This window comes from Pagrus major, chromosome 1, assembly GCF_040436345.1.
Source record: "Pagrus major chromosome 1, Pma_NU_1.0".
Taxonomy (NCBI): domain Eukaryota; kingdom Metazoa; phylum Chordata; class Actinopteri; order Spariformes; family Sparidae; genus Pagrus; species Pagrus major.
The window spans coordinates 22168047-22194991 of NC_133215.1; the positions used below are offsets into that span (position 1 = coordinate 22168047).

At 40.6% G+C, this 26945-nt stretch overlaps 1 protein-coding gene across 2 annotated transcripts; it reads left to right on the forward strand.

Annotated features, from left to right (window-relative positions):
• LOC140999221 (myosin-9-like) lies at nucleotides 1-25940 on the forward strand. 2 transcript variants are annotated; one of them, XM_073469531.1, is made up of 43 exons: nucleotides 1-187; nucleotides 4397-4587; nucleotides 4861-5001; nucleotides 5130-5286; nucleotides 5862-5889; nucleotides 6309-6402; nucleotides 6840-6860; nucleotides 8216-8308; nucleotides 8647-8710; nucleotides 9115-9213; nucleotides 9531-9674; nucleotides 10641-10736; nucleotides 10870-10946; nucleotides 11146-11340; nucleotides 11516-11689; nucleotides 11955-12128; nucleotides 12367-12481; nucleotides 12910-13100; nucleotides 13945-14066; nucleotides 14503-14572; nucleotides 14695-14855; nucleotides 14992-15100; nucleotides 15531-15662; nucleotides 15829-16035; nucleotides 16150-16287; nucleotides 16401-16524; nucleotides 17273-17444; nucleotides 17545-17757; nucleotides 17861-18005; nucleotides 18091-18297; nucleotides 18402-18506; nucleotides 19549-19701; nucleotides 20174-20422; nucleotides 20709-20921; nucleotides 21074-21286; nucleotides 21372-21533; nucleotides 21937-22065; nucleotides 22759-22847; nucleotides 22977-23100; nucleotides 23426-23634; nucleotides 23956-24064; nucleotides 24197-24369; nucleotides 24899-25940. In XM_073469531.1, exons 2-43 carry the CDS (start codon nucleotides 4402-4404, stop codon nucleotides 25002-25004), a joined length of 5883 nt encoding a protein of 1960 aa, XP_073325632.1. In that variant the 5' UTR covers nucleotides 1-187; nucleotides 4397-4401; the 3' UTR covers nucleotides 25005-25940. The 2 variants fall into 2 exon arrangements, with proteins under 2 accessions (XP_073325632.1, XP_073325640.1); XM_073469539.1 differs by lacking the exon at nucleotides 6840-6860.
• Nucleotides 25941-26945: the final 1005 nt, after the last annotated feature.

Genomic DNA, 26945 nt, shown 5'->3' on the forward strand with positions numbered 1-26945 from the left:
CGCACGACGGAGCGGAGAGACGCGGCTGAAGACCACAGACAGAGAGAAGAGGCGTTTATCTCACCTCGGCTGCTGCTGCTGCTGCTTCTGTGAACAGAAAGTGTCGTCGAGCGGGACGTCGCTGCTGCAAACACGGACTCAGAAAGACGAGCCGAGCTCACCTCCAGTGCCTGCAGCTGAAAACCAGGTGAGTTCCACTTTGTTGTTTTTTTTATGGCAGAGAGAGGTGAGTGGTGTTAACTGTGTCTTCTTAAAACTGTAGAGATTTGTCGGAAAATGCAGGTTCATTTGAAGAAAGACGGTTTGGTTTGCGTAAGAGGAGAAAGGTCGCGCGCACCTGGCCAGGTGTTCTCATCAGGGGGCACAGAGCAGCTCTTTAAACCCGCGCATGCTCACTTATCTCCTGCTTGTCTCTAAGTATTGATTTGCGTTGTTTACGTTGATCAGATCTTCCAGTAGGCCTTTGTCTAAGATGATTAGTGTGACAGCTGTCAGTCCACTGAGTGCCTCCTCTGTATGATGACAAACAGCCACCAGTGTAACCAGTAACTTCAACCAGGACTGTTTTCATAAGGAATATAAAGTCTACTTTCAGCTCACACAGGTGAATGAAATCTATTCTTTAATTTAAAAGGAAAAAAACACATTTATTCCATTCTTTATTTACCAGGAAATGATCAACAAGAGCACAACAGGCCCTAATGCGGTGTGAACATCCATATATTCATCTTCACTGTTTGGACTTTAGCTTAAGTCTGTTATGTTTACCTGGTTAGCATCCTGCAGCGGGATGATCTTTTGGTTCTTTCATGACACAAACTGCACACACCCTGCTGCAGCTGTGTGTGTGCGTCTGCCCTCAGGATACAAAATTGAAGTGCAGTCACAAAAGAGGATTTAGCTTTGTGGTCATGATGATGGACTCATGTCTGATACGATCTTTTGAAGAACTGGGGAACATTTTTACTTGTGACTTGTGAAATTAGCTTGCTGGTTAAAGTCTAGTCTTCCTCTTTTCATTCGGCCAGGAAATTAAACGTCTTTGCCACCTCTGGAGCCATAAAGAGTCATTTCTGGCCCTCTCATCACCTTTTATACATGAGGTGAAATACAAACATCTTGTCTGCTGACTCCCCCCCCCCCCCCCCCCCCCACAACATTGTCGATATCATACCGGTTGCTCACCCCGCCAGCCTCGTATCAGCAGCCGGGCTGCAGATGGCAAGGCCCGTGCCCTCGGTGTTAGGTAAGAGCCACAGAAGACGGATAAAGCAGGGGATTGACTGGCTGCCAAGAACATGAGATGCTGCTGCAAACGTGTACGATAAGACCGACGAACACAAGAGATGCAGATTAAAGAGGTCCATGCAGACAATAGGAGAGAAAACATACAGATTGTGAGGTTAACAGAGTGAGAGGATCTGGAGCGATTGTGTTGTTAAACTTGACTTGTGGGAAACTCTTCCAGACTTTTATTCTTCGTCCTGATCTCAGTAGAAGTTTGGGAAGTGTCGTTTTGGATGCAGAAGAGTGGACATGAAGCCTGAAGAGGTTCATCTTGTCACTTTGAACCACAAAGTGTCAAAATGTGCAGAGGCCGATGTTTGTGCAACTTCCTGAGGAAGTTAGCCCATGGATAGCTTTAACAGCGAAGCCCCACACACACACACACGTGAATGTCACAAGTTTTCTGTGTAGCTGTGTGGCTTCTTGTTCAATGATATAGTGGTGATGCGTTCACACCCTCGTACACTTCCTGTAAATATGTGATGCTCTCGTTGTCTCTCACCTCTGGGAATGCTGCAGTTTTGCCTCCCCCCACTGATCTTCAAGAGTCTGAGCACTTAATGAACTTAAGAGGGACACAGATGACACCTTGTGCACTGATCCCTTTATCCCTCACTTAATAAACACACACACAAACGCACACACACAGTGCCTTTATCTCTCTCCACACACAAGCTTTTTTCATGATACATCCTCCACTTGAGAGGAGGCAGCTGCTCTGAACTTCTGCTGTGCAAACATTCCTGTGTAAACATTTTGAGTATTTATGTAAATGTCAATATCTTGCTTGGTTTTAATTTACAGTAACTTTTACGTGAATCCTCGTGTCTTTTGTTAATAGTTTCCCGAAGTTTCGTACTTATTTCCTTTTAAAAATAATTTTGTCTAAAGTCGGACTGTTTTCTCCTTATTTGATGAAAGGTAACAACTTTTAGGACTCTCTTGGAAACAAGATGATGCATGTAAAGGAGATTATCCCATAAATTATTAAATATTTCAACATGGTGTTGGTGAAAGCAGAATCCAGGTGATGGATTTTTATCTTGTTTGAGGGTATTTTAATTCCTCCAGATGAGTTGATTGTCTCTCCAGGGTGTGGTCGGGGAACCATAGCATGTCTCTCTCTGCCCAGACTTGCTCCCGGCATTCCTTCCTGCCTCTCTGCCTGCGAAGCATCCCTCCACAGACCTTTAACCAGGACTTTTACATAACTCACACAACTGAGCCAGTCTCACTGTCCCGAATAAGAGTGATATGTAATTGCTGCACATTTATTACCTGTGGCGGAAATTGCGGCTCTACAGAGAGGGGTTGTGGGTAACAAGGAGAGGGAGAAGGAGTCGGGAATTTGTGGAATTCTGTGTAATGAGCTGGTGAGTAAGGAATGTGGGTCAGGCAGGGAATAAAGGATGGAGTCGTACTGTAGAGCTCAGGTAGAAAGTGACTAATAGTTTTGTCTGTGTGTTGAGCCTGAGGTCATGAAAACACAGGCGTGGTCTGACACTAAACATGTTTGACCTCTTATGTGGGATTTTGACTCTGATCATTAAGTAACATTTAGGTTGTTATTTTTGAGTTCTGTCTGTTTGTCTGTGTCTGTTTTTATCACACAGTTTATAGAGTTAAGTTTGTTGCGTGGTAATCATACGGTTAAGTGAAACAACATGAACCGACAGCTGTTGAGGTGATAAATCTGCCCAAACTTGTGCTAGAGCTTCTGTTACCTTCTGACTGTGCAGTAAACTTCATCACCTTGAGGAGTTTTGTTTGCCAGTATGTGTGAGTTCATGTCACTCCTCAGTTAAATGTTATGTGAAGTGTTTGAGTCACATGTCGAAGATAAATCTCATCATTCAAGCTCAACAAACAGACTTAATGTGAGACGTTATGAGTGACAGCTTTAGATGCGTGACAAGCTGTAATGACAGGAGCTCAAATTTCAGGGCATGCAAATGGTAGTTGACTTTATTTTACATCGTTGCACGTCACATTAAAAGGTGTTTATAGTTTTCTGTTTCCTCCTGTATATAAATGGAGGATGGGCAAAATGTTCCTGGTGTAATGCAGATCAGTACACGAGCAGCTCCCCAAACAGGCTGCAGAGGCCTCTAAATATCCGTTATCATATTTATTTTAAGGATAGTAATGTTTTATGGCACGTTTGCCTTCATTTGATTAAGAGTAATGAAATAACAGGAAATGAGGAAAGAGAGGAATCATGACATGCTGCAACAAAACCGGACTTGAATTGTGCGATCAGTGTCAGCGTCTTTTAATTTTAGTCTTATGCATTTTTTTCTCTCTTTGGTTTTATTTTGTGGCTGTTTTCTTTTGGTAATCAGTTTCGGCTGATTAGGACAGAAACACTGTGATTTCCGTGTTTTCTTGGATTAATTACCTGAACCTAAGTTGGTGGAGGATAAATTGAAGTTGTTTGTGTAAAGTGGTGACAAAACTGTTGTGGTAGAAAATCAGAGCTTGGTGTGGCGTACACTGATGAAATAAAAATATTACTCACCTTAATAAAGTGTCCACTAGAGATTTGTGCAATTAGTTGATCAGTCAATTAAACGTTGCTACCCTTAGTTGTCTGCACCAGAAATGCTAATCAGTTAAACGCATTATTATTTATTTATGTACACATTTCAATTATATATGGACATAATTTGCACTTTAATGTTAGGTCTTTCCAATCCAAACAAACAAGCATCTGTTACTGATGTTAACAACGCTGGTTAACTTTGTTGCTTCAAAGATCTAATATATGCATTTTGTTTTTTTGTTGCACTAAAACAATAATTATCTTTCCCGTAACTAAATCCTCCACCAAATTCAAAGATTTTCATATCCTTTTAAATAAGTAAGTGAAACATAATGTTTCTACTGGAGATATTTATAATGATCACTGAAGTGTTTATATAAACCAGGACTGTTGTAATGATTGCATCACAATGTGCAGCAGTTAATACTCTTCTGGTCTTTGTGTTAACTTAATATGGCATCTGCAGTCAGGTCCACTGTACAGCATTATTTGAATCCTAAAGCCATGCTTGCTGTCTTTGGGGGTCAAAGTGTCTTGTCTGAAATGCTCTCTCACTCTGTCCTAAAGCAACCATGACGGACGCAGACAAGTTCCTGTACGGGGACCGCAGTGGGGTGAACAACCCTCTGGCCCAGGCCGACTGGGCCACCAAGAAGCTGGTGTGGGTCCCCTCTGAGAAGCTGGGCTTTGAGGCCGGCTCCGTCAAGGAGGAGCATGGAGACGAGTGTTTGGTGGAGCTGACGGACTCTGGCAAGAAGGTGAGAAAGTGTTTGTCTGTTATGTATCAGCTTAATGGGCTGAAATAACCGACTAGCATTTTAAACATTTAAAACAGTTTCAGTTTAACTCTGACGCCTCCATATGACCTGCTTAAGCAAATCAGTGAGAAGATTGAGTATTTCTGTGCAGTTATTATATATAACAAAGTTTACTTTCCTAGTTCATGTTAGTAGCTTTAAATATTATATAAAGCAAATATGTTTCTGCCACATAAGCCCGTCTAACAGGTGTGTCGTCTCTTTCAATCTCAGGTGAAGGTGAACAAGGATGACATTCAGAAGATGAACCCACCCAAGTTCAACAAGGTGGAGGACATGGCGGAGCTCACCTGCCTGAACGAGGCCTCTGTGCTGCACAACCTCAAGGAGAGATACTACTCTGGACTCATCTATGTGAGTTTGGGTGGATACACAAGTTTATATGACACCGTGATCAGATCTCTCTTTATTTGATTTAATGTACGCTCTCTTGTTGTTGCATTAAAACTCCTCTGACAGTAACTATCTTCACTCTCACTCAGACGTACTCTGGTCTCTTCTGTGTGGTGATCAACCCGTACAAGTACCTCCCCATCTACACTGATGAGATAGTGAACATGTACAAGGGCAAGAAGAGACACGAGATGCCCCCTCACATCTACGCCATCACAGACACGGCCTACAGGAGCATGATGCAGGGTAACAGAGCTGAATATCTATAAAGAAAAACCACATGTTCAGCAGCATTACACATAGTTTGGTACAGTGTGTTGAAATGGCACATAGAACAGGAGTGTGAAAGCACTGTACGTGCACATATGGTTTTAGGCTACAACTAATAATTATTGACACCATCAATTAATGAATAAATAATTTTGACTAAACAGAAAATAGTGAATGATGATGAAACAAAAAAATGTAACTTAAAGAGGTCACGTTGGGAATAAGCAATCAGTCCAAAACCCAAAGATATTTGTTTTTAAGATTTTTTTCTTGGACAGCATCATTGTGGATCAAACGATGGAGAAGCTGCATCCAGAGAATGTTTAATGTTTTAGCTTCACAGAAAACTGATATACAATTACAGGTGACTGGTCAATCAATCATTTTAGCGCCACACACCTTTTTAAAGCAGAAGAAGAAGAAGAAGAAGAAGCAGAAAGTCCAGTTAAACAATCACATGTCTTATTATTTACACATCAGCTGTTTGTGTTTTTCACATCATGTCAACTTTTTCCCTGACTGACATTGTTTCCTCTTTCTCTTCCTCTCAGATCGTGAGGACCAGTCCATCCTCTGCACGTAGGTTTCTCTGTTCTCTAATTTTTTTCTTCACTGGTCTATTTTACATGGATTTATACAGATGGTGTTGGCTGGTTTTAGGATAAAGCTTGAATATTGTTTTGTTTTTCAGCAACATTTTTCTTCACATAACGATCTTACTTATGTGTTTTTACTCATAGATGTTGAAATTGCCAGTGTTTTCTGAGCAGTCGCACATTTTCTCAGGTTTAAAGCTCGGCCTTGATCTTGGAAACTAGTCTTGTTTCTGCAGGCTACGAGGAAAGAGGTCAAACTGAGAGTTATTGGAAACCTCGTGTCTTTATTGTTGTGTGTTGCTCCTAATGCATTAGGATCAGTATTGCCCCTGACGTGAATGACCCCTGTGGTTGATACATATTGTGTGTCTAAAGCTTTCTGTCTTATGCCTTTTTCTACAGTGGGGAGTCGGGAGCAGGGAAAACAGAAAATACCAAGAAAGTCATTCAGTATCTTGCCCATGTTGCTTCATCTTTCAAATCCAAGAAAGATCAGGTCAGTATGAACTGTTGTTCGTTTTAATTCTCTCCTGTCTTCCTGATTCTTTACTAACAGTTTTGTAAAGACTATGATGGAAACCCCCTTGTGTTGTTCCTCTTCATCGATGTTCCTTTCTCTTTCCATGTTGGTCCATCTCTGTATTGTGGTCTACCTGAATAAGCTGTGTGCACATTCCTGTTTCAGGCCTCGACCTGCCTGCCTCACCTCTGTGGTGACTTAAAGTGAAGCAGTACATGTGTGTGTGTGTGTGTGAACTTGTACTCTTTTTTTTTTTTTTTTCTCATATGTAGGCTGTTTCACAAGACTTTACATGAAATGTGTGATAAAGTTTAAATTCATCTTTCATATGGTGACATCTGCGGTTTTGTAATTTGAGTGCTGAAGTTGGTATCAAATGTGTTGAACTCTCTCCTCTTACACCTCTTCTCCAGGGCATTGCAGTTTTGTCACATGTGAGTTCATCCCTCTGACCCCATATTTATGGTGTTCATGTGCTGCTCTACTAACAGGAAACATTGTGTTGTCTTTGTCTGGGCTTTCAAGGAAATGCATTAAACTTTACCCAGTGTAGGCTTTAAAAGAAGAATTGGACATTTTGAGAAATATGCTTGTTAATTTTTTGCAGAGCGTTGGTTGAGAAGATTGAGCTCATGTCTGTGCTGAAGCCTGCAGCTGGTTAGCTTAGCTTAGCATAAAGAATGGGGAAACTACCCTGCTTGCAAACACATTAAGTCTCCATTGTACAAAAACAAAGAAATACACATACACTTTAACCCAGTTTAATCACAACGCAACACTTTTACACTTTAGGTTTTGTAACTTTACCTTTGGACAGAACCAGGCAAGCAGTTTCCCCTGTTTCCAGTCTTTATGGTAAGCTTAGCAAAGCTTTAGTGCATAAATATTAGAGTGATTTTAATCAAACTCCCAGAAGGAAAGCAAATCAGCAGATTTTCCAAAATTTATAGATTTAGATTTAATTGTTATAGAGTTAAGAAAAAACTAAGCTGTAAAAAGATTTCCCCCTCATAAATGTCAGATACAAGCTGAGTAGTTTTCCTTAAAAGTGCATACATAAATGCATAGTGAAGGGTGTGGTATGGGTTCAGACATCTGCTCAGTAATTATTTGTAACTTTATCTGATGTTTGTCTCAAAAGTGAAAACACACTCTGTGTTTGTGCCAGTATTCTAAATCTGTATTAGGTGACAGTATCTCACTCCTCCCAGCAGCTATGTTTCTCTCAATCTGGTCAGTCTTGATTTTTATCATCGTCATGTAGTATGTAGCTTGTTTGGGGTGTCAGAGAGCACTCCTGCATTTCCTCTGGGGGATCTTGGCTAACCGGCCCTTATGCTTCTTGTGTTCTCTTGTTTGTGCCTGCATGGACAGGGATGGTCTTACAGGGTTTTTGTGCTTGAGTGGGCTTGCTGTGCTGCAGGAGTGAGTGTTGGAATGTGTGTATGTGTGGGTGGGTGGGTGCGCGTGCCTGTGTGTGTGTGTGTGTGTGTGTCTGTGCGTGTGTCTGTGCGTGTGTCTGTGCGTGTGTCTGTGCGTGTGTCTGTGCGTGTGTGTGGTTGATTGGGCAATGATAACATCCCCTGAGGTGAGTCTTTTGAATATGCAGCCTGAATTCTTTTCAATGCGCCGAACAAGTTATTGCACATGTTTGTATTCACCAGCAATAGTTCTGCAGCGCTACAAGAACATGCATGATTTAAAGTTGGGCCGGTTTGACTGATGTGCAGCTCTGAGTCATGATAAAGTGTTACTGGAGTTTGCTCTGATACTGTTTCTTCTCTGTCAGGGGGAACTGGAGAAACAGCTGCTGCAGGCAAACCCCATCCTGGAAGCCTTCGGCAATGCAAAGACCGTCAAGAACGACAACTCCTCAAGATTTGTAAGACAGCCCCTGAAAACTTTGTTGCAAATCTTATATTTTTTACTAAATAACAGAACAAATTAATCTGTAATAACCAATCAATGGTTATCATAGGTATTAAGTATAAATGTAACATACTGTCCAGAGCGGAGAGAGAAAAACAAAAATACAGAAACCTCTCATGTTAAATGACAAAAACTGTGGCAGATGATTGTGTCAATGAAGAAACCCATAGTTCATACTGAGAAGCAGGTTGAGAAAACAGGTTTTGAGGATCTTTTTTTAAATCTGTTCAACTTCCGTTTAGTCAAAGTTTGATTGCTGCGTTACCAAATTATTTTTGTTTTCTTTTGTAGGGAAAATTCATCAGGATTAACTTTGATGTCAATGGATACATCGTTGGAGCCAACATTGAGACTTGCATCCTTTTTAAAAAAATATGCTGATTACTTGATTAGTTCTTCTGTAAAGGGCCCGATTAACCTGTCAAGAGTGACAGAAACCAATCAGAATGTGCATACTGTAATGCTCTCCTGCCTCAGGCTTGCTTTTAGTTAGTTTGTGATAATTTGACTCAGCAATTGTATTTAGTGATATAGAGCATACATAAACATGTTGGATTTATATCAGCTTAGTAAAGTTTTAAGGTATAACTGCTAGTTTTCAACACATGACCCCTCTTTGAGACGAGGCCAAGAGTTTTGGTTAAAATGCTGGTCCAAGTGCATCCTCAGGCCCCTCTCCTTAGAGAGATGCAGCCTATCCTCTGCATGCTGTTGTCCGCTGCATTTGCTTTTGTTTATCCTTGACTGAAATGTTACCAGATCTGCTGGAGAAGTCTCGGGCTGTCCGACAAGCTAAAGAGGAGAGGAGCTTCCACATCTTCTACTACATGCTGACAGGAGCAGGAGACAAACTGCGCTGTGAGACATTTTATTTCAGCATGACTGTATCAACCTGGGCTACGTGAATGAAAGTAGCAAAATGAAATGTGGTCAGCTGGGTGTGACATGCAAGTTCAAGAGCTGAGACATTTATTAAATAACACAGGAAGTAGCTGATAGTCCATTAATATTGAAAACGGAGCGTCCTTTTTTCAGTTCTTAGTGTGTGAAATACAATAGTGCTGAAGTTGTATAGACTTTAGTACGCCCATTCAAATGTTTTGGCAGAGCTCTCGTGGCTTTGTAAAATTGGTCAATTCACCATGAATAATTCTCTCCTCTGTTTCACTATCTAGCCGAGTTGTGTCTGGAGGATTACAGCAAGTACCGTTTCCTGTCCAATGGAAACATGACGATTCCTGGTCAGCAGGACAAAGACCTGTTCATTGAGACCATGGACGCCTTTCAGATCATGGGCATCCCAGAGGAGGAAAGAATCGGTACCCATCATCTCGTTTTCTTAACTTCTTTATATGACTGTGACAAATTATTTTCATCATAAATTAAAGGCACCTGGTGGTGTTTTAGACTTCTAGTCCCTCTATGGAGCTGTTTTTCTGTGAGTGAGTCTCTGTTTTGTTTTTCTCCTGCACATGCATGCACTGACATGTGTAGTACCATCCTGCCAGTAGTGTCACAGTAGTTCACACCGATCAAAAGGTGGCGATAAATCACCAAGTTGTTCAGCAGTGTGCCAGCAAAGGCAGAGAAGAAGACTGTTTGTTTGAAAAGCTGATTTTTAACATATTTTGAATTCAGCATTGTGTTTACATGTAGGTTTTACGAGCAAAGTTTTGTATGAGAAAGGAAATGTCCTCAACAGATTTATTACAGCCCGAGGATTCTCACAATGTGTTTTAGAAATACTGAATGTAAACTTAACTGTCTGTTTACAAGAAAACTCCACAGGGCCCCTTGAATCTGCAGATTATTTTCTTGATTAATAAATTAAAAAATGTCTGCTATAATTCTCCATATTATTCAGATGTGGGCCTTTTTTCTTAAATCTACCAACAGTCCAAAACCCCAAAGATATTCAGTTTGGCAAAACTATAATGTAAGTCAAGGAAAAGCATCATAGCCTCACATTTTAGAAGGTGGAACCAGCAAATGTTTGCATTTTTGCTAATCGACATTTTTTTCTAATTTCACAACTGACAAACTGATTAATAAACTAATTGTTACAGCTTCACTTATTGATTTGGATAATTTTAAATTCTTATTTGAACACCTTGTGATGACATCACTTATTCTTAAAGGGGTGAAAGTTGGGTTTAGAATGTATGTTTAAATGTATTTTTTTATACACAGACTTTACTTTTCTTTTTAGAGTGAAATTATCAAAAGTTATATTATTTAGGAAGTTATTTGTGAGCACACAGTGACCTCCTCTGTCTGTTTGTCAGGTCTGCTGAAGGTGGTGTCAGCTGTGCTGCAGTTGGGGAACATGACATTCAAGAAGGAGCGCCACACTGATCAGGCAGCCATGCCTGATGACACCGGTACACACATTTACACGAACACACCATCATTGTCATTTCCTCTGTGCATGCTGCCTGTCTCACTCCATTTACTGAAACTTTCCCAATTCATTCAACATCCACCTTTACATCCTCCAACATGTTTCACCCCCAGCTGCTCAGAAAGTGTGTCATCTGCTGAGCATCAATGTGACCGAATTCTCACGAGCCATCCTGTCTCCCAGAATCAAGGTCTGCATCACAATCAAATGCAAATTTCTACCCTTTTGTCTGAACATTGAGAAACATTTTTGAACACTTTTGTGTGAACCTGGTGTTTGTTTTTGTTATCTCATCCCAAATAAATGAACATGATTTTGTCAATCAGCCAGTTTCCATTTCATGATAATTTTGTTATCACAGGATGACAGTGTAGTATTTCTTTCTGCAGGTTGGCAGGGACTATGTCCAAAAGGCCCAGACCCAGGAGCAAGCTGAGTTTGCGGTCGAGGCTCTGGCCAAAGCTTCTTACGAAAGGATGTTCCGCTGGCTGGTTATGAGGATCAATAAGGCGCTGGACAAGACCAAGAGACAGGGAGCCTCCTTCATTGGCATCCTTGACATCGCTGGATTTGAGATCTTTGAGGTGAGCTGTTCAGGGCTTGACAGATTGACAGTTATGCATCATATCTCCAGTTCTATGAGCTAGAAGCTGGAACAAGTCAGTTTTTGTAATAATGAATAACAATTGCTTGATTATATAAAAGAAAAGAAAATTTTCCTGCCAATTGAGTAATAGCTTCTCTATTTCTCTTTTACAGTTGAACTCATTCGAGCAGCTGTGTATCAACTACACCAACGAGAAGCTGCAGCAGCTCTTCAACCACACCATGTTCATCCTGGAGCAGGAGGAGTACCAGAGGGAGGGCATCGAGTGGAGCTTCATCGACTTCGGCCTCGACCTGCAGCCCTGCATCGACCTCATTGAAAAACCTGTAAGACCTCTCCCAGTTATTATTCCTCCTCAAGTCAAATAACACTGAACATCTGACTAAGCCTGGAGTAACACTTAAGATTAATAATCAGTTATTATTCTTCTGCAGAAGTCACTGCTTCTGTTTTTTTTTTTTTGCAGTAGACAGTCATGTCATACGTGTCGAGGCATGTAGCTGCACCTGGGTTATTAAACCAGTCAGGATTCCTTTGAACTGCAGACTGACATGTGTTTGTCCTGCCTGTTTTTTCTTCTGTCCACTACAGAATGGTCCTCCAGGCATCCTGGCTCTGCTGGATGAAGAGTGCTGGTTCCCCAAAGCCACAGACAAGACCTTTGTGGACAAAGTGGTTCAGGAGCAGGGATCAAACTCCAAGTTCCAGAAACCAAAGAAGCTCAAGGACGATGTTGATTTCTGCATTATACATTATGCTGGAAAGGTCAGTGGTGATAACTTTGTGTTGTTGAATTTATGACTTTTTATTAATGTTTGTTTATTTTGACTTAAACAAGTACTTTTACATCTCTCAGCCCAAAGAATTTTTTTTCCAAAAATTCTTCTGTCAGTGACATAAATACTTACTACTGTCCTGCAGAATAAGACAAGATATCAAGACATTAACTTGAGGTTACGATGGTTTGAACTTCATCTTAAAATGTAGCTGTCCTCTGGTGCAGGTGGACTACAAAGCAAATGAGTGGCTGATGAAGAACATGGATCCTCTGAATGAGTGTGTGGCCAATTTGCTCAACCAGTCTGCTGACAAATTTACTGCTGACTTGTGGAGAGACAGTAAGTTGTGTAACTGACTTTATACTTTTTGCACACTCACCTGAAAAAGGTCAGCGACTGAAACATTAGAAGCATTTCCAACAGAAATAGTATGGAGGAATTTAACAGCGTCTTTTGCATGATGTCATTTTTTCTACTCACCTTTTCTACCAAATGTACATTTGACAGCATTTTGTATACATTTGTCACTTTAATATAAACATCAATGAATTATTAGTAGAGTGTAAACACTGAAATGAACTAATAGCAGAAGATCACACATTGTAAGCTGTGCTTCTGGTGTTTTGTTAAAAAGAGCTGCAGTCAGGATAGTTGCTTGTAATCTGCATGTCAAAGATTTTCATTATGAGACATTATGATAGATTTAATTTCAGTGTCATGAATTACGCTTAGAAATGGTTTGTTCTGCCTTCTCTGTGTCCTCTCAGTGGATCGTATCGTCGGCCTGGATAAGGTGGCAGGGATGTCGGACTCCATGCATGGTGCATTCAAAACCCGTAAGGGCATGTTCCGCACTGTGGGCCAGCTGTACAAGGAGCAGCTGGGTAACCTCATGGCCACACTCAGGAACACCAACCCTAACTTCGTCCGCTGCATCATCCCCAACCACGAGAAGAAGGTATGGTACAAAGGAAGACTCTCAGCAGTGCAGCTGTTGCCGAAACTGTGTTGCCACGCAGGGGTTAAATTGGATGTTATTATGGTGGGGAAGGGCTGGGCCTTGGCCTGAGACTGGAAGATGAAATATCCCGTGGGGAGGAATCTATTTTACTGGCAAAAATGCATATTGGGTATGACTTAAGTATTCAATTATTTTTAAAAATGCTGAAGTAAAAGAAAAGATGGTCACAGATGTACTTGGTGATCTGTTGTACAAGAATATGGTTGAATTTACAAAATCTGCCTGTGTAGAAATAAATGGGATATTGTTAAGATCTTAGCATCTAGTTATAAAAAATGCTGAAGTGAAAGAACGAGAAAGTAACAAAAGATATAGGCCAATGTATTTGAATTAATTAATGAAGAGTAACTTTCTCAAAATTTTGTAGCTCAGGATAATGTGAAATTGTCTCAGAATAGTGACCAATTGAACCCCTTGGTTCAGGTGATGGAATATTAAATATACTGAAGTGCTAATTCTCTATAACAACATAACAGAAGAAAAGTGAGCAATTTTATGAGTCATGAATACTTTCAGCCAAGTAAACAAAAGTGTTGTGCTTCATTCAACACGCGTATCCAACAGTTAAAGAAGAATTGGTTATTCGAGTTCTGAAACACGATGTATTAGAAAAGACAACTTTATTTATACAAACTAAAATCACACATTTGTACAACATAAGACACCCTCGAGTCAGATTAGAAAAAGTCATTACCATTAAAGTTACCATTCCAAATATTTGACTTTACATTATTGTAGAAAAGAAACTGAACACACAAACAGATCTTTGTTTCTTCTTCAGGCAGGTAAACTGGAGTCTCACCTGGTCCTGGACCAGCTGAGGTGTAATGGAGTCCTCGAGGGGATTCGCATCTGCAGACAAGGATTCCCCAACCGCATCGTCTTCCAGGAGTTCAGACAGAGGTGACAAACAACACAATGTATCTTCAAACTTGTGAACTTCTTTCTTTTTTAAAAAAAAAAAATGTTTCTAGAGAGACTAGACTTGAATACATAAAGACCAGTTCCTTCAATATTCTTTCCTTTTTTTATCCCACTCTAAAGTAATCATTCTCACATCAGAACATTTTCAAACAAAACATACAACTAAGACAGATTTATCTTATCAACCCAATAAAGTTCCCAAGTAGGACAACATAAAAAGAAAAAGCGATAAGACCAAATCAAAGTTCATTCACTGTAAAATTGCACACCTAAGACATCTACAACCTTGAAGGAGCCTACAACTACAAAGCAAAAGTCATAAAGCCTTTTAAGTCTGAAAAGCACTGTCGTCCTCGTTTTAGCAAAAAGAGTGAAACTACTTGAGTTATTTTAATTCTGCTCATCTGTCTCTCAGGTATGAAATCCTCACTCCTAATGCCATCCCAAAAGGCTTTATGGATGGCAAGCAAGCCTGCGTGCTCATGGTAAGAACAATACATTAATTATAGAAGTAAGAAGTTCATCAGTAGAAGAAAAAATAGCTCTTTGTTCTCCATTTTGAGCTTTGTCGCAGAGTTGATTCTGTTTTTTTTTTTTTTTATGTCAGGTCAAAGCTCTGGAGCTGGACCCAAACCTGTACCGCATCGGTCAAAGTAAAGTGTTCTTCAGAGCCGGAGTCCTCGCCCACCTGGAGGAGGAGAGAGACATGAAGATCACTGATGTGATCATCAGCTTCCAGGCCTGGTGCAGAGGATATGTGGCCCGCAAGTATGAAGGATTCACTTGATCCAGAAAATATTAAGTCATGCAACATATTTGTTCATAGCACAAGGAGAGAGCATACTTCTAGACAAAATGGCAAATATATTATTAACTTTTCTTTCTTTTTTTTTTTCTTCTGTAGAGCCTTTGCTAAGAGACAGCAGCAGCTGACAGCCATGAAAGTGATCCAGAGGAACTGTGCTGCATACCTCAAACTCAGGAACTGGCAGTGGTGGAGGCTTTTCACCAAGGTAAGAGATGAATAAAGGCAGTTAAAGCTGCTCTTTATCAGTCTCACTTAAGGTTTAGGCAGCCCAGTAATATGACAGCGATAGTTAAACCATAGACGATGTGAAATAGACAAGGAAAACACATTAAAGGTGCCATATTGTAGAAAGTGAGATTTCCTGTCATTGTTGTTTTTGTTTTTTTTAAATTATAGAGCAGGTCTAGATCTGAATACACATCTCATATTCATAAAAACTGTGCCTTCAAACAAACCATCAGGATCTCTGTAAGGTTGTGATGTCACAACTATACAGCAATGATTTTTAAAATGATTTTCCCCTCAGTCTTTCTTCACAATTTGGTCCCTCCCAGGAAAGTCCAAACATAATCATACATTTCATAACTTTTATAGTTCTTAATAACTGGGTTTGTTTTTGTTTTTTTTCCTTCTAGGTGAAGCCTCTGCTGCAGGTCACCAGGCAAGAGGAGGAGATGGTGGCTAAAGAAGAAGAGCTGATCAAGGTGAAGGAGAGACAACTGCAGGCTGAGGAGCACCTTAAAGACTTGGAGTCCAAGCAACAACAGGTAGGAGTCTCCATGACACCGGAGTATACTTTATTTATAGTCTTATTTTAGATTGGATGAATGATTTTATAGATCTGCATGTAGAATTAAAAAATAAAAACATGAATAATTATCACAAGTATTATTTCTGAGTGATGCAGCTCTCACTTTGACTCCCCTCTGTTAGCTGGCTGCTGAGAAGTTAGCTCTTCAAGAGCAGCTGCAGGCAGAGACGGAGCTATGTGCGGAGGCTGAGGAGATGAGATCCCGTCTGGCGACCAGGAAGCAGGAGCTGGAGGAGATCCTGCATGAAATGGAGTCTCGTCTGGAGGAGGAGGAGGAGAGGGTCACCCAGATGCAAACGGAGAGAAAAAAGATGCAGCAGAACATAACGGTCAGTAAAGTCCTGTGGGTTACAGAATGTGATTTTAAAAAAGGTACTCAAAAAAACAATAAGTGTTTAGAAAAAATGTACTTATGTTGCAAATTATTTGTGTTGTTCATCCAGGACCTGGAGCAGCAGCTGGATGAGGAGGAAGCAGCCAGGCAGAAGCTTCAGATGGAGAAGGTCACCACAGATGCCAAGCTGAAGAAGCAAGAAGAGGACATTATGGTGCTGGACGACCAGAACAACAAGCTCAACAAGGTCTCATACAATGTGTTCATTTAGCCCAGTGGTAGAAGTGCAGCATAAACACAATCGAACCATTACACCTGGCACAACAAGTAATTTATTTTCTTCTTTCTTTAAAACCACAGGAGAAGAAACAGATGGAGGAGAGGATCTCTGAGTTCACCACCAACTTGGCTGAGGAGGAAGAGAAGTCCAAAAGTTTGCAGAAGCTCAAGAATAAACACGAAGCTATGATCACAGATTTGGAGGGCAAGTATTGTCTGTTTACATTATTGTTGTTTTTTTTTTCATTTTACTTGACCCACTGAATAATTTGCCTGGGTGTTTCATAATTAATCACGTCATTATTATAATTTTTTCTTTTTCTTTCTTTTTATGGAACCTTTTTTACGTCACGGAGAGAAAAAATGATCTACGAAGAGCACGATCTAATATGTTTCAGTGTTAGATACCAACTTCCGTACTTCTGTTTCTTGTCCTTACGCTGCCCATGTCAATCTTAAATCATAGTGAAGTGAACATGATCCATAAGATTTATTAATCTATTGCATTGCAGGCTATAAGATTGTAGAACAAAGCGAAAGAGGCTAACCCCAACATACATCTTTTATGTATGTTGGGTTAATTTCATTTGTTGTTTCATTATTTTGGGGAGGTCTGCATGTTTGCCTAACTAACGCTACATAAATTGCAGCTGTTCCCCCCTCTGGACGACTTTAAGATTGACATTCAGACATTTTCCTGTGTACAGCAGCAGCTTAGTTCACCTACATATTTACTGTATATTTTTCATCATATGCTGACTTTTTTTTGCTTCTACTCATTGGTGTTGGTGGCGCGAGAGTACGAGATGAAGCCTGATATCAGATGTCACACCAAAAACAATATTAAATCGAGCTTGTGTATTAAAATATTAATGTGTATCTACCTTTGCAAATAATTGCAATTCAAATAAGTAAATGACAAATTTTGGTTTCTCTCTTACATGCGCATACAGATCGTCTAAGAAGAGAGGAGAAATCACGTCAGGAGTTGGAGAAGAACCGTCGTAAACTTGAGGGAGACTCCACTGAGCTCCATGACCAGATTGCAGAACTTCAGGCCCAGATCGCTGAACTCCGAGCTCAGCTGGAGAAGAAGGAGGAGGAACTCCAGGCTGCTCTCACTAGGTTCAATTAATTAAAAAGATTTCAGATTTTATAGCCACAAAAAAAAAAAAAATTGGGAACCTGTTTTTGATTTCATCCCTCCTCTTTATCTCCCCTCCAGGATTGAGGAGGAGGCTGCGGCCAAGAACATGGCCCAGAAGAAGATCAGGGAGCTGGAGGCTCAGATCTCTGAAATGCAGGAGGATCTGGAGCTAGAGAGGCAGGCACGCTCCAAGGCTGAGAAACACCGCAGGGATCTGGGAGAAGAGCTGGAGGCCCTCAAGACTGAGCTGGAGGACACTTTGGACTCTACTGCAGCACAGCAGGAACTCAGGTAACAGTCAAGATTATATTTATAACAAGTTTAGGCACCATATTTAAAATTAATTTGTTTCCCAAACTCTTTGTCCATTCACTTCCTCATTCGGTCTCTCCAGGACCAAGCGTGAGACAGAGGTCACCCAGCTGAAGAGGAATCTGGAAGAAGAGACCAAGCTCCACGAGCAGCAGATGGCTGACATGAGACACAAACACAATCAGGTGTTCGACGAGCTCAACGAGCAGCTGGAACAGTCCAAAAGGGTAAAAAGTGTTGTGGTCAGAAGAGAAAGATGCCGATGCTTAACAAACATCTGAATAACACCAGTGATGTGTGGCTCTCCTGCAGAACAAGGTGTCCGTGGATAAAGCCAAGCAGTCCCTGGAGAGCGAGTTGAATGAGCTGCAGATCGAGCTGAAGACGCTGACTCAAGGCAAAGGAGATTCTGAACACCGTCGCAAGAAGGCCGAATCCCAGGTTCAAGAGCTGCAGGTTAAGTGCGGAGAAAGTGAACGACAGAGGCAGGAGTTGGCTGAGAAGATGGCCAAGATGCAGGTACAGTATGGACAGAGGAGGCAGAAGGGGTGATGTTTCTGTGAGGATGTAGTGGCTGATTGAAATAGCATTTATGAATAATTGTCTTTCTGTCTGTTGCCTAGACGGAGCTAGAAAATGTAAACTGCCTCCTGAGTGAAGCCGAGGGTAAGAACATCAAATCCAGCAAAGACATATCTGCTACAGAGTCTCAGCTGCAGGATGCACAGGTACGCACACAGTCATACATGTTTTCTTCTACTGGTACTACTTGTCTGTCTTCTTATCTCAAATAAAGTAGAAAACAAGCAGTAGTATTTATTGCAAAAATGACAAATTTCAACTGTTCTCCAAAGTGGGAATGAATTGTTCCTCCATTTTATGAGATAATAAATCTTTTTGGTTTTGAAACATTAGGAAAAAAACAGCACTTTGGAACTAATTTGTGACAGGAATTTTTCACAATTTTCTGACATTTTATTGACCAAATGATTAATCAAGAAGGAAATCTACAAAAAAAAAAATCACTTTTCCCGGCCTTAACTGACTGTATGTGTTTACTCTAGTATACTTATTTTTTCAAATTGATGACATGCATATCTAAGTAGACTTAACTTTTGAATGTTTTCTTCCCTTTTTAAAAGTCATTCAGTGAGTTTCTATGCATTCATGTTGACACTGCAAACGGGAGCTGCCAATAGTTAATTCAGTCTGACTTTTCATGGTGCAAATTTACTTAAATGTGCCAGATATTAAGGCATATATAAAAAAAGGCATAATTACTTCATTAAAATCCTTGAAGTGGCACCTTTTCTTTCTCCCACACGAACAATTCCAAAATGTATGAATATGCAGTTATTATTTATTCATTACATTAAACTGCTCAGCACAAGATGTCTCCTACTTCATGGTAAAGTCCATTTTCAAGATTTGGATTTGGAGGATTCAAGTTTTCACATCACAGTTGTGTAGGCTGAATTTTGGACCATTTGTGATGTCACCAGTCATGCGCGTAGACCCGCCTGTCAAAATCAGATTTTCATTAAGCACATAGAAAATGTACACTTTTAGAAATGAATGTGAAACCAGCCTTCTACTGTCAAACTCTACACAGGCATCATTGTACACACTGAAGCTCAAACATTCAACTGTAGAAACAAGAAGAACACATTTCTGACCGGAGGGGGACTTGAACAAATATAGGCAAAAAGTGTTGAAAGGGTTTAAAGAATGTATTTTTCTCAAGTTGTTTGTTTTCCTTCTTAACTCCAGGAGTTGCTCCAAGAGGAGACTCGTCAGAAGCTGTCCCTCTCCACGCGCCTGAGGCAGATGGAGGAGGAGCAGAACAACCTGCGGGAGATGCTGGAGGAAGAGGAGGAGAGCAAGAAGAATGTGGAGAAGCAGGTCTCCACGCTGCAGACCCAGGTAGATCTTTTCTGTGAACAAAACCCATCAAAATCATCTTTTGTTTCACACTTCAACAGTTTTTGAAATTGTACAGTGTCCTCAGATCTGTATGATTCAAGGGGAGTAGCCATAATGAGTAAATAATATGTATGTAGTATTTATAGCCATACTAGTCGTGTGGCTCTATGAATTGCATTTTTGCAGTTGGTCAGTTGGTCAGTCTCAAGACTGATTTATCTGGACAACTATAGACAGATGGAGCGAACCTTTGTCCTTTCCTCTCAGCCACCAGCTGATCAAAATCCGTGGTTCAGAATGAAATGTGTTGACAAATATTGGATGAACGGCCACAAAATATTTCTACAGGTATTTCAGTTCCAGAGAGGTTAAATTTTAATGACTCTCGTGATCTTCTGATCTGCTGGTGTTACGAAAGGAAAAGTAAGTTTTCACTTGTCCTCCTAATTCCACCTCCCTTTTTTTCCTTTAGCTGACAGAGATGAAGAAGAAGCTAGAACAGGAGGCCTTGAACCTGGAGGGGGCAGAGGAGGGCCGCAAGAAATACCAGAGAGAGTTGGACAGTGTGACGCAGCAACTGGAGGAGAAGTCCTCAGCCTACGACAAACTGGACAAGACAAAAACCCGTATACAGCAGGAGCTGGATGACCTCATACTGGACCAGGACCACCTGAGGCAGATGGTCACCAGCCTGGAAAAGAAGCAGAGGAAGTTTGACCAGGTATCACGTCAACAGTGCATTTTGTGCCTAGAGCAAGGACAAGCATATTTTTCTTTTGACAGTATGAGACCTTGTGAAATGGACTGTCTTGCATGTGTCACATAAAAGGAAAGAACAAGGAAAGCTGCAACAATCTATGCATGGTCAAAGGAAATATAAAGGATATCGATATTCATTTGTAGCATGCAAGGTTGAGCTGTAAATAAGCACTGTTCATTTCACCATCATTCAGTAGGATTCAATTTTAGTACATTTCAACGGCTCTCCTGGTCTCTTCTTTCTCTAGATGCTGGCAGAGGAGAAAACAATCTCTACTCAGTATGCAGAGGAGCGCGACAAGGCCGAGGCTGAAGCCAGGGAGAAGGAGACGAAAGCCCTGACACTGGCCCGCGAGTTGGAGACCATGACAGACCTGAAAGACGAGTTGGACCGAGCCAATAAACTGCTCAAAGCTGAGATGGAGGACTTGGTCTCCTCCAAGGATGATGTTGGCAAGAGTGTAAGGGAAAACACTGGCATCTTTTTGGTGCAGATGTGCTTTTCGATAAGATTGGATGTTGGTTTTTCTAAAAATGACAACCCTGGGCATCATTGTCCCTCATTCTCTGTCTTAGAAATGCTGAATGTGTAACAATGAAACCATGTTCACAGGTTCATGAGCTGGAGAGGTCAAAGCGAGCCATGGAGCAGCAGCTGGAGGAGATGAGAGTTCAGCTGGAGGAGCTGGAGGATGAGCTGCAGGCCACGGAGGACGCCAAACTGCGTCTGGAGGTCAACATGCAGGCCATGAAGGCCCAGTTTGACCGAGACCTGCAGGCCAGAGATGAGCAGGGAGAGGAGAAGAGGAAACAGCTGGTTAAACGGGTACCGATCCCAAACCATCGCATGTGCAGTTGCTGAAGAAAATGCTGAATGATGGTTTGACTTACTAAATATTTTTTACTCTCAGGTGCGTGAGATGGAGCTCGAGCTGGAAGATGAACGCAGGCAGCGTACTCAGGCTCTCTCAAGCAGGAAGAAGCTGGAGATGGACCTGGCGGAGCTCGAACTCCAGATCGATGCTGCCAACAAGGGCCGTGATGAGGCCCTCAAACAGCTGAAAAAACTCCAGGTAAAGTAGGCTCACACACACTCGAGCGATAGTATTGCCAAAGTGAGACAGACTGACTGGTTTTGTTGGCTAATCCATATGTTCTGACTGTATGACTGAGAAATTAATATGAATGAAAACAATTAATTGAAGCCTCATATCATGTCCAAATGATTTGACCTATCCTATAACACAGAGACTAACACTAGAAAACAACTTGGTGCCATTTAACTGTTCTGTTATATATAGGAACATACCGGTAATTTATATGATGGGAAATCACAATTTGGTCCTTTTAAGCACCTGCCTGTTCAAGGTCCAGTCTGACAGAAGTGATCACTGTGATCACAAACATCGATTGGAAACCCCCTCACAATGATAGGTGTCTTACTTCAGCTCTGCTGTCTGTAACTTTACTCTTCAGGCTCAAATGAAAGAGCTGATGAGAGAGCTGGAGGAGCTGCGTTTGTCCAGAGACGAAGCCGTCAACGGGGCCAAGGAGACTGAGAGAAAGCTCAAGGCCATGGAGGCCGACGTCCTGCACTTCCAGGAGGTATGAAAGAAAGCCATTATGACAACTCGCAATTCAATTTCTTAGTGTCATAGACTCAACCAGATATTACCGAAGAGGTGCATTAGACAGTACATTATAGGTTATGTATGTAAAAAGAAAACAGTATCTTGGTAGAAACATTTGTACAGTCTTGAGGTCTGACCTTTCCTGTGACATGTAAAAGTTGTGCACAGCAGTTCATATTTTCAGTGTTAGTCTGAGTCCTGATTGAATGCTTTTATATATTGTGATTCTAAACATGTAGTAGGTTCACATTGTAAAATGGACAAAATTACCTAAAATGCGATCATGCATACTAAATGATTTGACTCATGGCAGAAAGGAATTACATTTTTGTCTCATCTTTGTGAGTTTGTCAAATTTCAACGCACATAATTTCCTGTTGGTATATGACAACTCTATGCACTTTATTATTTTGCTTACTGCCAAAATATTGTGCTGCCATCAAGAATCATGCTTTAAGGTTGTTTTTATTACCTCCAAAGGGAGAGAACTGTCTTGGATTGAAGGAATTGCTGCATAAAAGATGAGATAAGAGACATTTTCAAAGACATACATTTGGATGTATGTAAATAAGGAAAAAATGCCACTTTGTTTATAGGTAACTGGCCCAACAGCCTCTGCAGTATCAGGCTTTAAAGTCTTAATATACTTGTGTCTTCTACCTTATAGGAACTGGCCACTGCAGAGAGACTCAAGAAACAGACTCAGACCGAGAGAGATGAGCTCCAGGAGGAGATTAATAGCAGCAACACCAAGAAGTATGGACCAAACAACTTTTTAGATTGAATCTGAGTAAATAAATGCAAGATTAGACCATGCAGTTAAAGCAAACCTACAACTTTGTTTGTGTACATTAACTGCTTCTCCTCCTCCTCACTTTTTGCCAGTTCTCAGCTGACAGATGAGAAGAGGAGACTGGAGGCTCGTATCTCCCAGCTGGAGGAGGAGTTGGAGGAAGAGCAGATCAACACCGAGATGGCCAACGACCGTCTGAAGAGAACCACGCTGCAGGTAAGGACACACACTATCTCAGGTTTGTAGATGGCAGCTGATAATTTTACTTTTGATAGCAAGTTGGAGAAAACATTTAGTGATCAGAGAGAAAAGGAGGGGATATATTTACATCTCTGGCATCAGAAGCAACACTAAACCTAAATGTATCAGAACAAAATCCACAGAAAACAAATCTGTTCAGTTCAGTCAGGTGAAATGAGGGTTGCAGTGAAGAAATAACTTGGTACCACAGATAAAAGAAACACCCAGGATGACAAAGATGAATACTTTAGGATTTGCTTTACTTTAACAATGGCTCTCCATTGTGTGTGTCTGACATCAGACTGAACAGTTGAACACGGAGCTGGCTGCAGAGCGCAGCTCCTCCCAGCGGCTCGAGGGGGCTCGTTCCCAGCTGGATCGCCAGAACAAGGAGCTGAAACTGAAGCTGCAGGAGCTTGAGGGAACCATCAAGTCTAAGTACAAATCCTCCATCACCACCTTGGAGGCCAAGATCGCTCAGCTGGAAGAACAGTTGGACATAGAGTCAAAGTGAGTGGCAGAGCAGTGGACACTACGATAACTTTTGTGATGTTTCAAAGACAAAAGTAACTTTTTTTCCTCTCAGTCATGACCTACATTTCTGTGTATCTTCTTTGCTAGTAGCTAAACTTGTTTGGTGTTACAAATCCCTAGATCCTAAGTTGAAATCATGTAGCTGATGCAGGAAAGAAAGATGGTTAGTGAGTTAATCAATAAAGGAAAGGATTTTTTTTCTTCTTTTTCCTTGTAATTTAGCAGCTTTTCCCTTAGTTTAAGACTCCCGAGACCATGAACTGATTCCTCACTGGGTTTGCTTTTCTACTTAATCAGAGAGCGTCATCAGGCCTCCAGGCTGGCCAGACGGACGGAGAAGAAGCTGAAAGAGGTGCTGCTACAGGTGGAAGACGAGAGGCGCAACACTGACCAATACAAGGACCAGGTAAGTCTCATCGCTAATCTCCTTTTCACTTTTGAAGGGAGGAGAGAGGAGTCTCATTGTGTAATTTGATCCACATCCTTGTTGATCTGCTTGTATTCGTTTTTGGCACTAAGTTTAACACTCGCTCTGCAGGTGGAGAAGACAAACAGCCGAATGCGTCAGCTGAAGCGTCAGCTAGAGGAGGCTGAGGAGGAGGTGACACGATCCAACGCCTACCGGAGGAAGCTGCAGAGGGAGCTGGATGATGCCATGGAGTCAGCAGACATGATGAACCGTGAAGTCAGCACTCTGAAGACCAAGCTCAGGTAGTAACTCCTCATATTTATTTATCCTTCCTCCTGGTGCATGATCGTTTTCTTCTCACCATTGAGAGTAGAGCATTTAATGCATGAAAATCAGTTTACTTCTCATGAGAGTATCACTCGGCCTGAAAAACAGGCGTTGGATCCAACAGCTGCAAAAAGCATTACTGTTAAGTGTGTAGTTAATTGGTAATAAATGCATAAGAGTATGTATGTATTTTAATTAAACAACAAAAAAACTTTAACAATAGTTAAGTTGGTTAAAGTCAATGAATGTTTTTGTAATGCCATTATAAACATTTGTAAAAAACAGGTTTCTTGTAAGTGTCTTCTATAGTCTTATTGGCACATGTTAATGAGCATCTTATTACATATATACTAACACTTATTACGAGGACCTTTTAAAATATAAAGCATCACCAATTAGAGTCTTGAATATATTTAATAATGCTGCATGTCTCATCAATCGTCCTTTCCGCTTGTGTGTAGTATTTGTGCAGCAGCTGACTGTCTTTATTTGTCTGTTTTAAAGACGTGACTTGCCTTTCAATATGCGACGTACCATGAATCGCACTGGCCTGGAGAGCGATGAGGAAGTGGAAGTTACAGCCGAAGCATCTGAGCCTGCAGCTGAGTGAACGGAGGGGAGCCAAAAGGGAAATGTTATGACCACTGTCAACATGCAGATATAATTAAACATTAGCCATGCAAACTATCAAGTACAAGTTTTTTTTTTTTTTAAATTCCCCTTGACTTTCCTCTTATAGCCTTACTGTTACTTTCCATGCAATGCATTTATATTTGGCCAAATAATCATAATCATCTCAGTGAATTTGGGAGATGTTTTTCTACAAATACTTGACACATACTTTTCTTGGTCTATTTTTCTACTTAATGGGTACATCATCAAACATTCCTCTTGTCACAAGCCATTGCAGTTTAATTTTATCCGTGCAGGAGGTTCATGTGCTGTTACTGTACAGGTTTTGGGAAAAAAACAGACATTTTATGCTTGTTTTGCACACAAAAATATGGGTCTTTTGGAAGTTTTGATTTAGTTCCAAACTGTGGTTCACATTTGCTAGTGTCACTAAAAATGTATGCATCCATACTGTATGCTTTTCCTCTCACTGTGTTATCCTTTATGTTCTTACCTCAACCAATTTTGCATTATGCCAACAGAGACAAAATGGACATAAGAGTGGAAATTGTTCAGTTCATCAGAGTGGTGTAGTCCAAATACAGCAATGTTGGTGAAAATGTTGATACAAATTTTGTACAATCATCTCTCATGGCTTGGTTGATGTGTAATTTCTCACTGTTTTTACACTTCATTGATTGCTGGTGGTGGATCATCATGTAGTCGTTGTCACTGGTGCTGTGTTTTGTGCTATGCTTTGCACAGCAGAGGGGGTTTCTATTAGCACATAATAAATCCTGCATATTTTAGATTGAGCATGATACCCTTACTGTATTATCAAACTAATTACGTGTCATATGATGCCAATATTTGAAGGCTATTCTATATTTTATCAAATGCCTTACTGCAATAAATTGATAAACTATCAAATGCATTTGGACTTCCTTGTCTCTTGTGTGAGTTATCTGATCAACCATAGTTATCCGTCCTTCTGTCCGTGTGGCTGACAAGAGTCATAAGCTTTTTTTAAGTGATTGGAAAACAAATTCCACAATCCTTTCTGTGTGTTCAACAAAAGCTTTTATCAGGCTATAGCAGTAAAAGTTGGATAAATAATGAGTACCCTCTGAGGCTGATCTTTTTAGCAGTGTTGTAAAAAGTACCCAAAAGTCATAGTTGAGTAAAGTAAAGATATCCTGTTTAAGTATTACTTGAAAAAGAAAAAAAGTGAAAGTCAACCAGTAAGTCAGAACATTTAGAACATTTAATATCAGATATTTTCAAAGTATGTATGTAAATATTATGTACTATTGGTCAACTGATTATCTGCCTAGCCGTTCTCAGATCCGATATTCAGCATTTTTCAGATTAGTTAAGTTACTAGAACCATAGTTATAAAATTAATGTAGGGAGTAAAAAGTGCAATATTTTTCTCCAAAATGTAGTGAAGTGGAAGTATTAAGTAGCAGAAAATGAAAATACTCAAACTACAAATGCCTCAAAATTGTACTTAAGTACAGTACTTGAGTAAATGTACTTGGTTAAAATTCAACATGCTTTTTACTACAAAATTCTCTTTGTGTTGTACTTTTCTTTTTTTCAAAATAACCCTTTTGTTAAGATTGTTTATTGTCATAAATGATTTACTTTAAAGAAGATACCACACAGATTTTATTCAAGTTCAGACGAGCTGCTTCTATGGAGTAAAAACATAATAACTTTACATTTCAAATGATAATGCTGCAAAAGGGGAGAGCTGAAACTAAATGAAGTCTTCAAGTCACAGCAGGTATCCCATCAACAATGAGTATCTAACTGTAACTGAACATCTAGTGCTCTGTACGGTGGCCCAGTGTGCAAGAAAATGTGATCTAGTGCCCTCTATCGTTGAGAAAACATAATGCAGTGCCATAGTAGCTCCTCAACAGTTGGCCTCTGT

Coding starts and splice junctions, on each gene's coding strand:
- LOC140999221 (XM_073469531.1), top strand. CDS start 4,402: ATGACGGACGCAGACAAGTTCCTGTACGGGGACCGCAGTGGGGTGAAC. Junction 8,711..9,114: donor TGGAGCCAACATTGAGACTT/GCATCCTTTTTA, acceptor AAATGTTACCAG/ATCTGCTGGAGAAGTCTCGG. Junction 10,737..10,869: donor AGCCATGCCTGATGACACCG/GTACACACATTT, acceptor TTTCACCCCCAG/CTGCTCAGAAAGTGTGTCAT.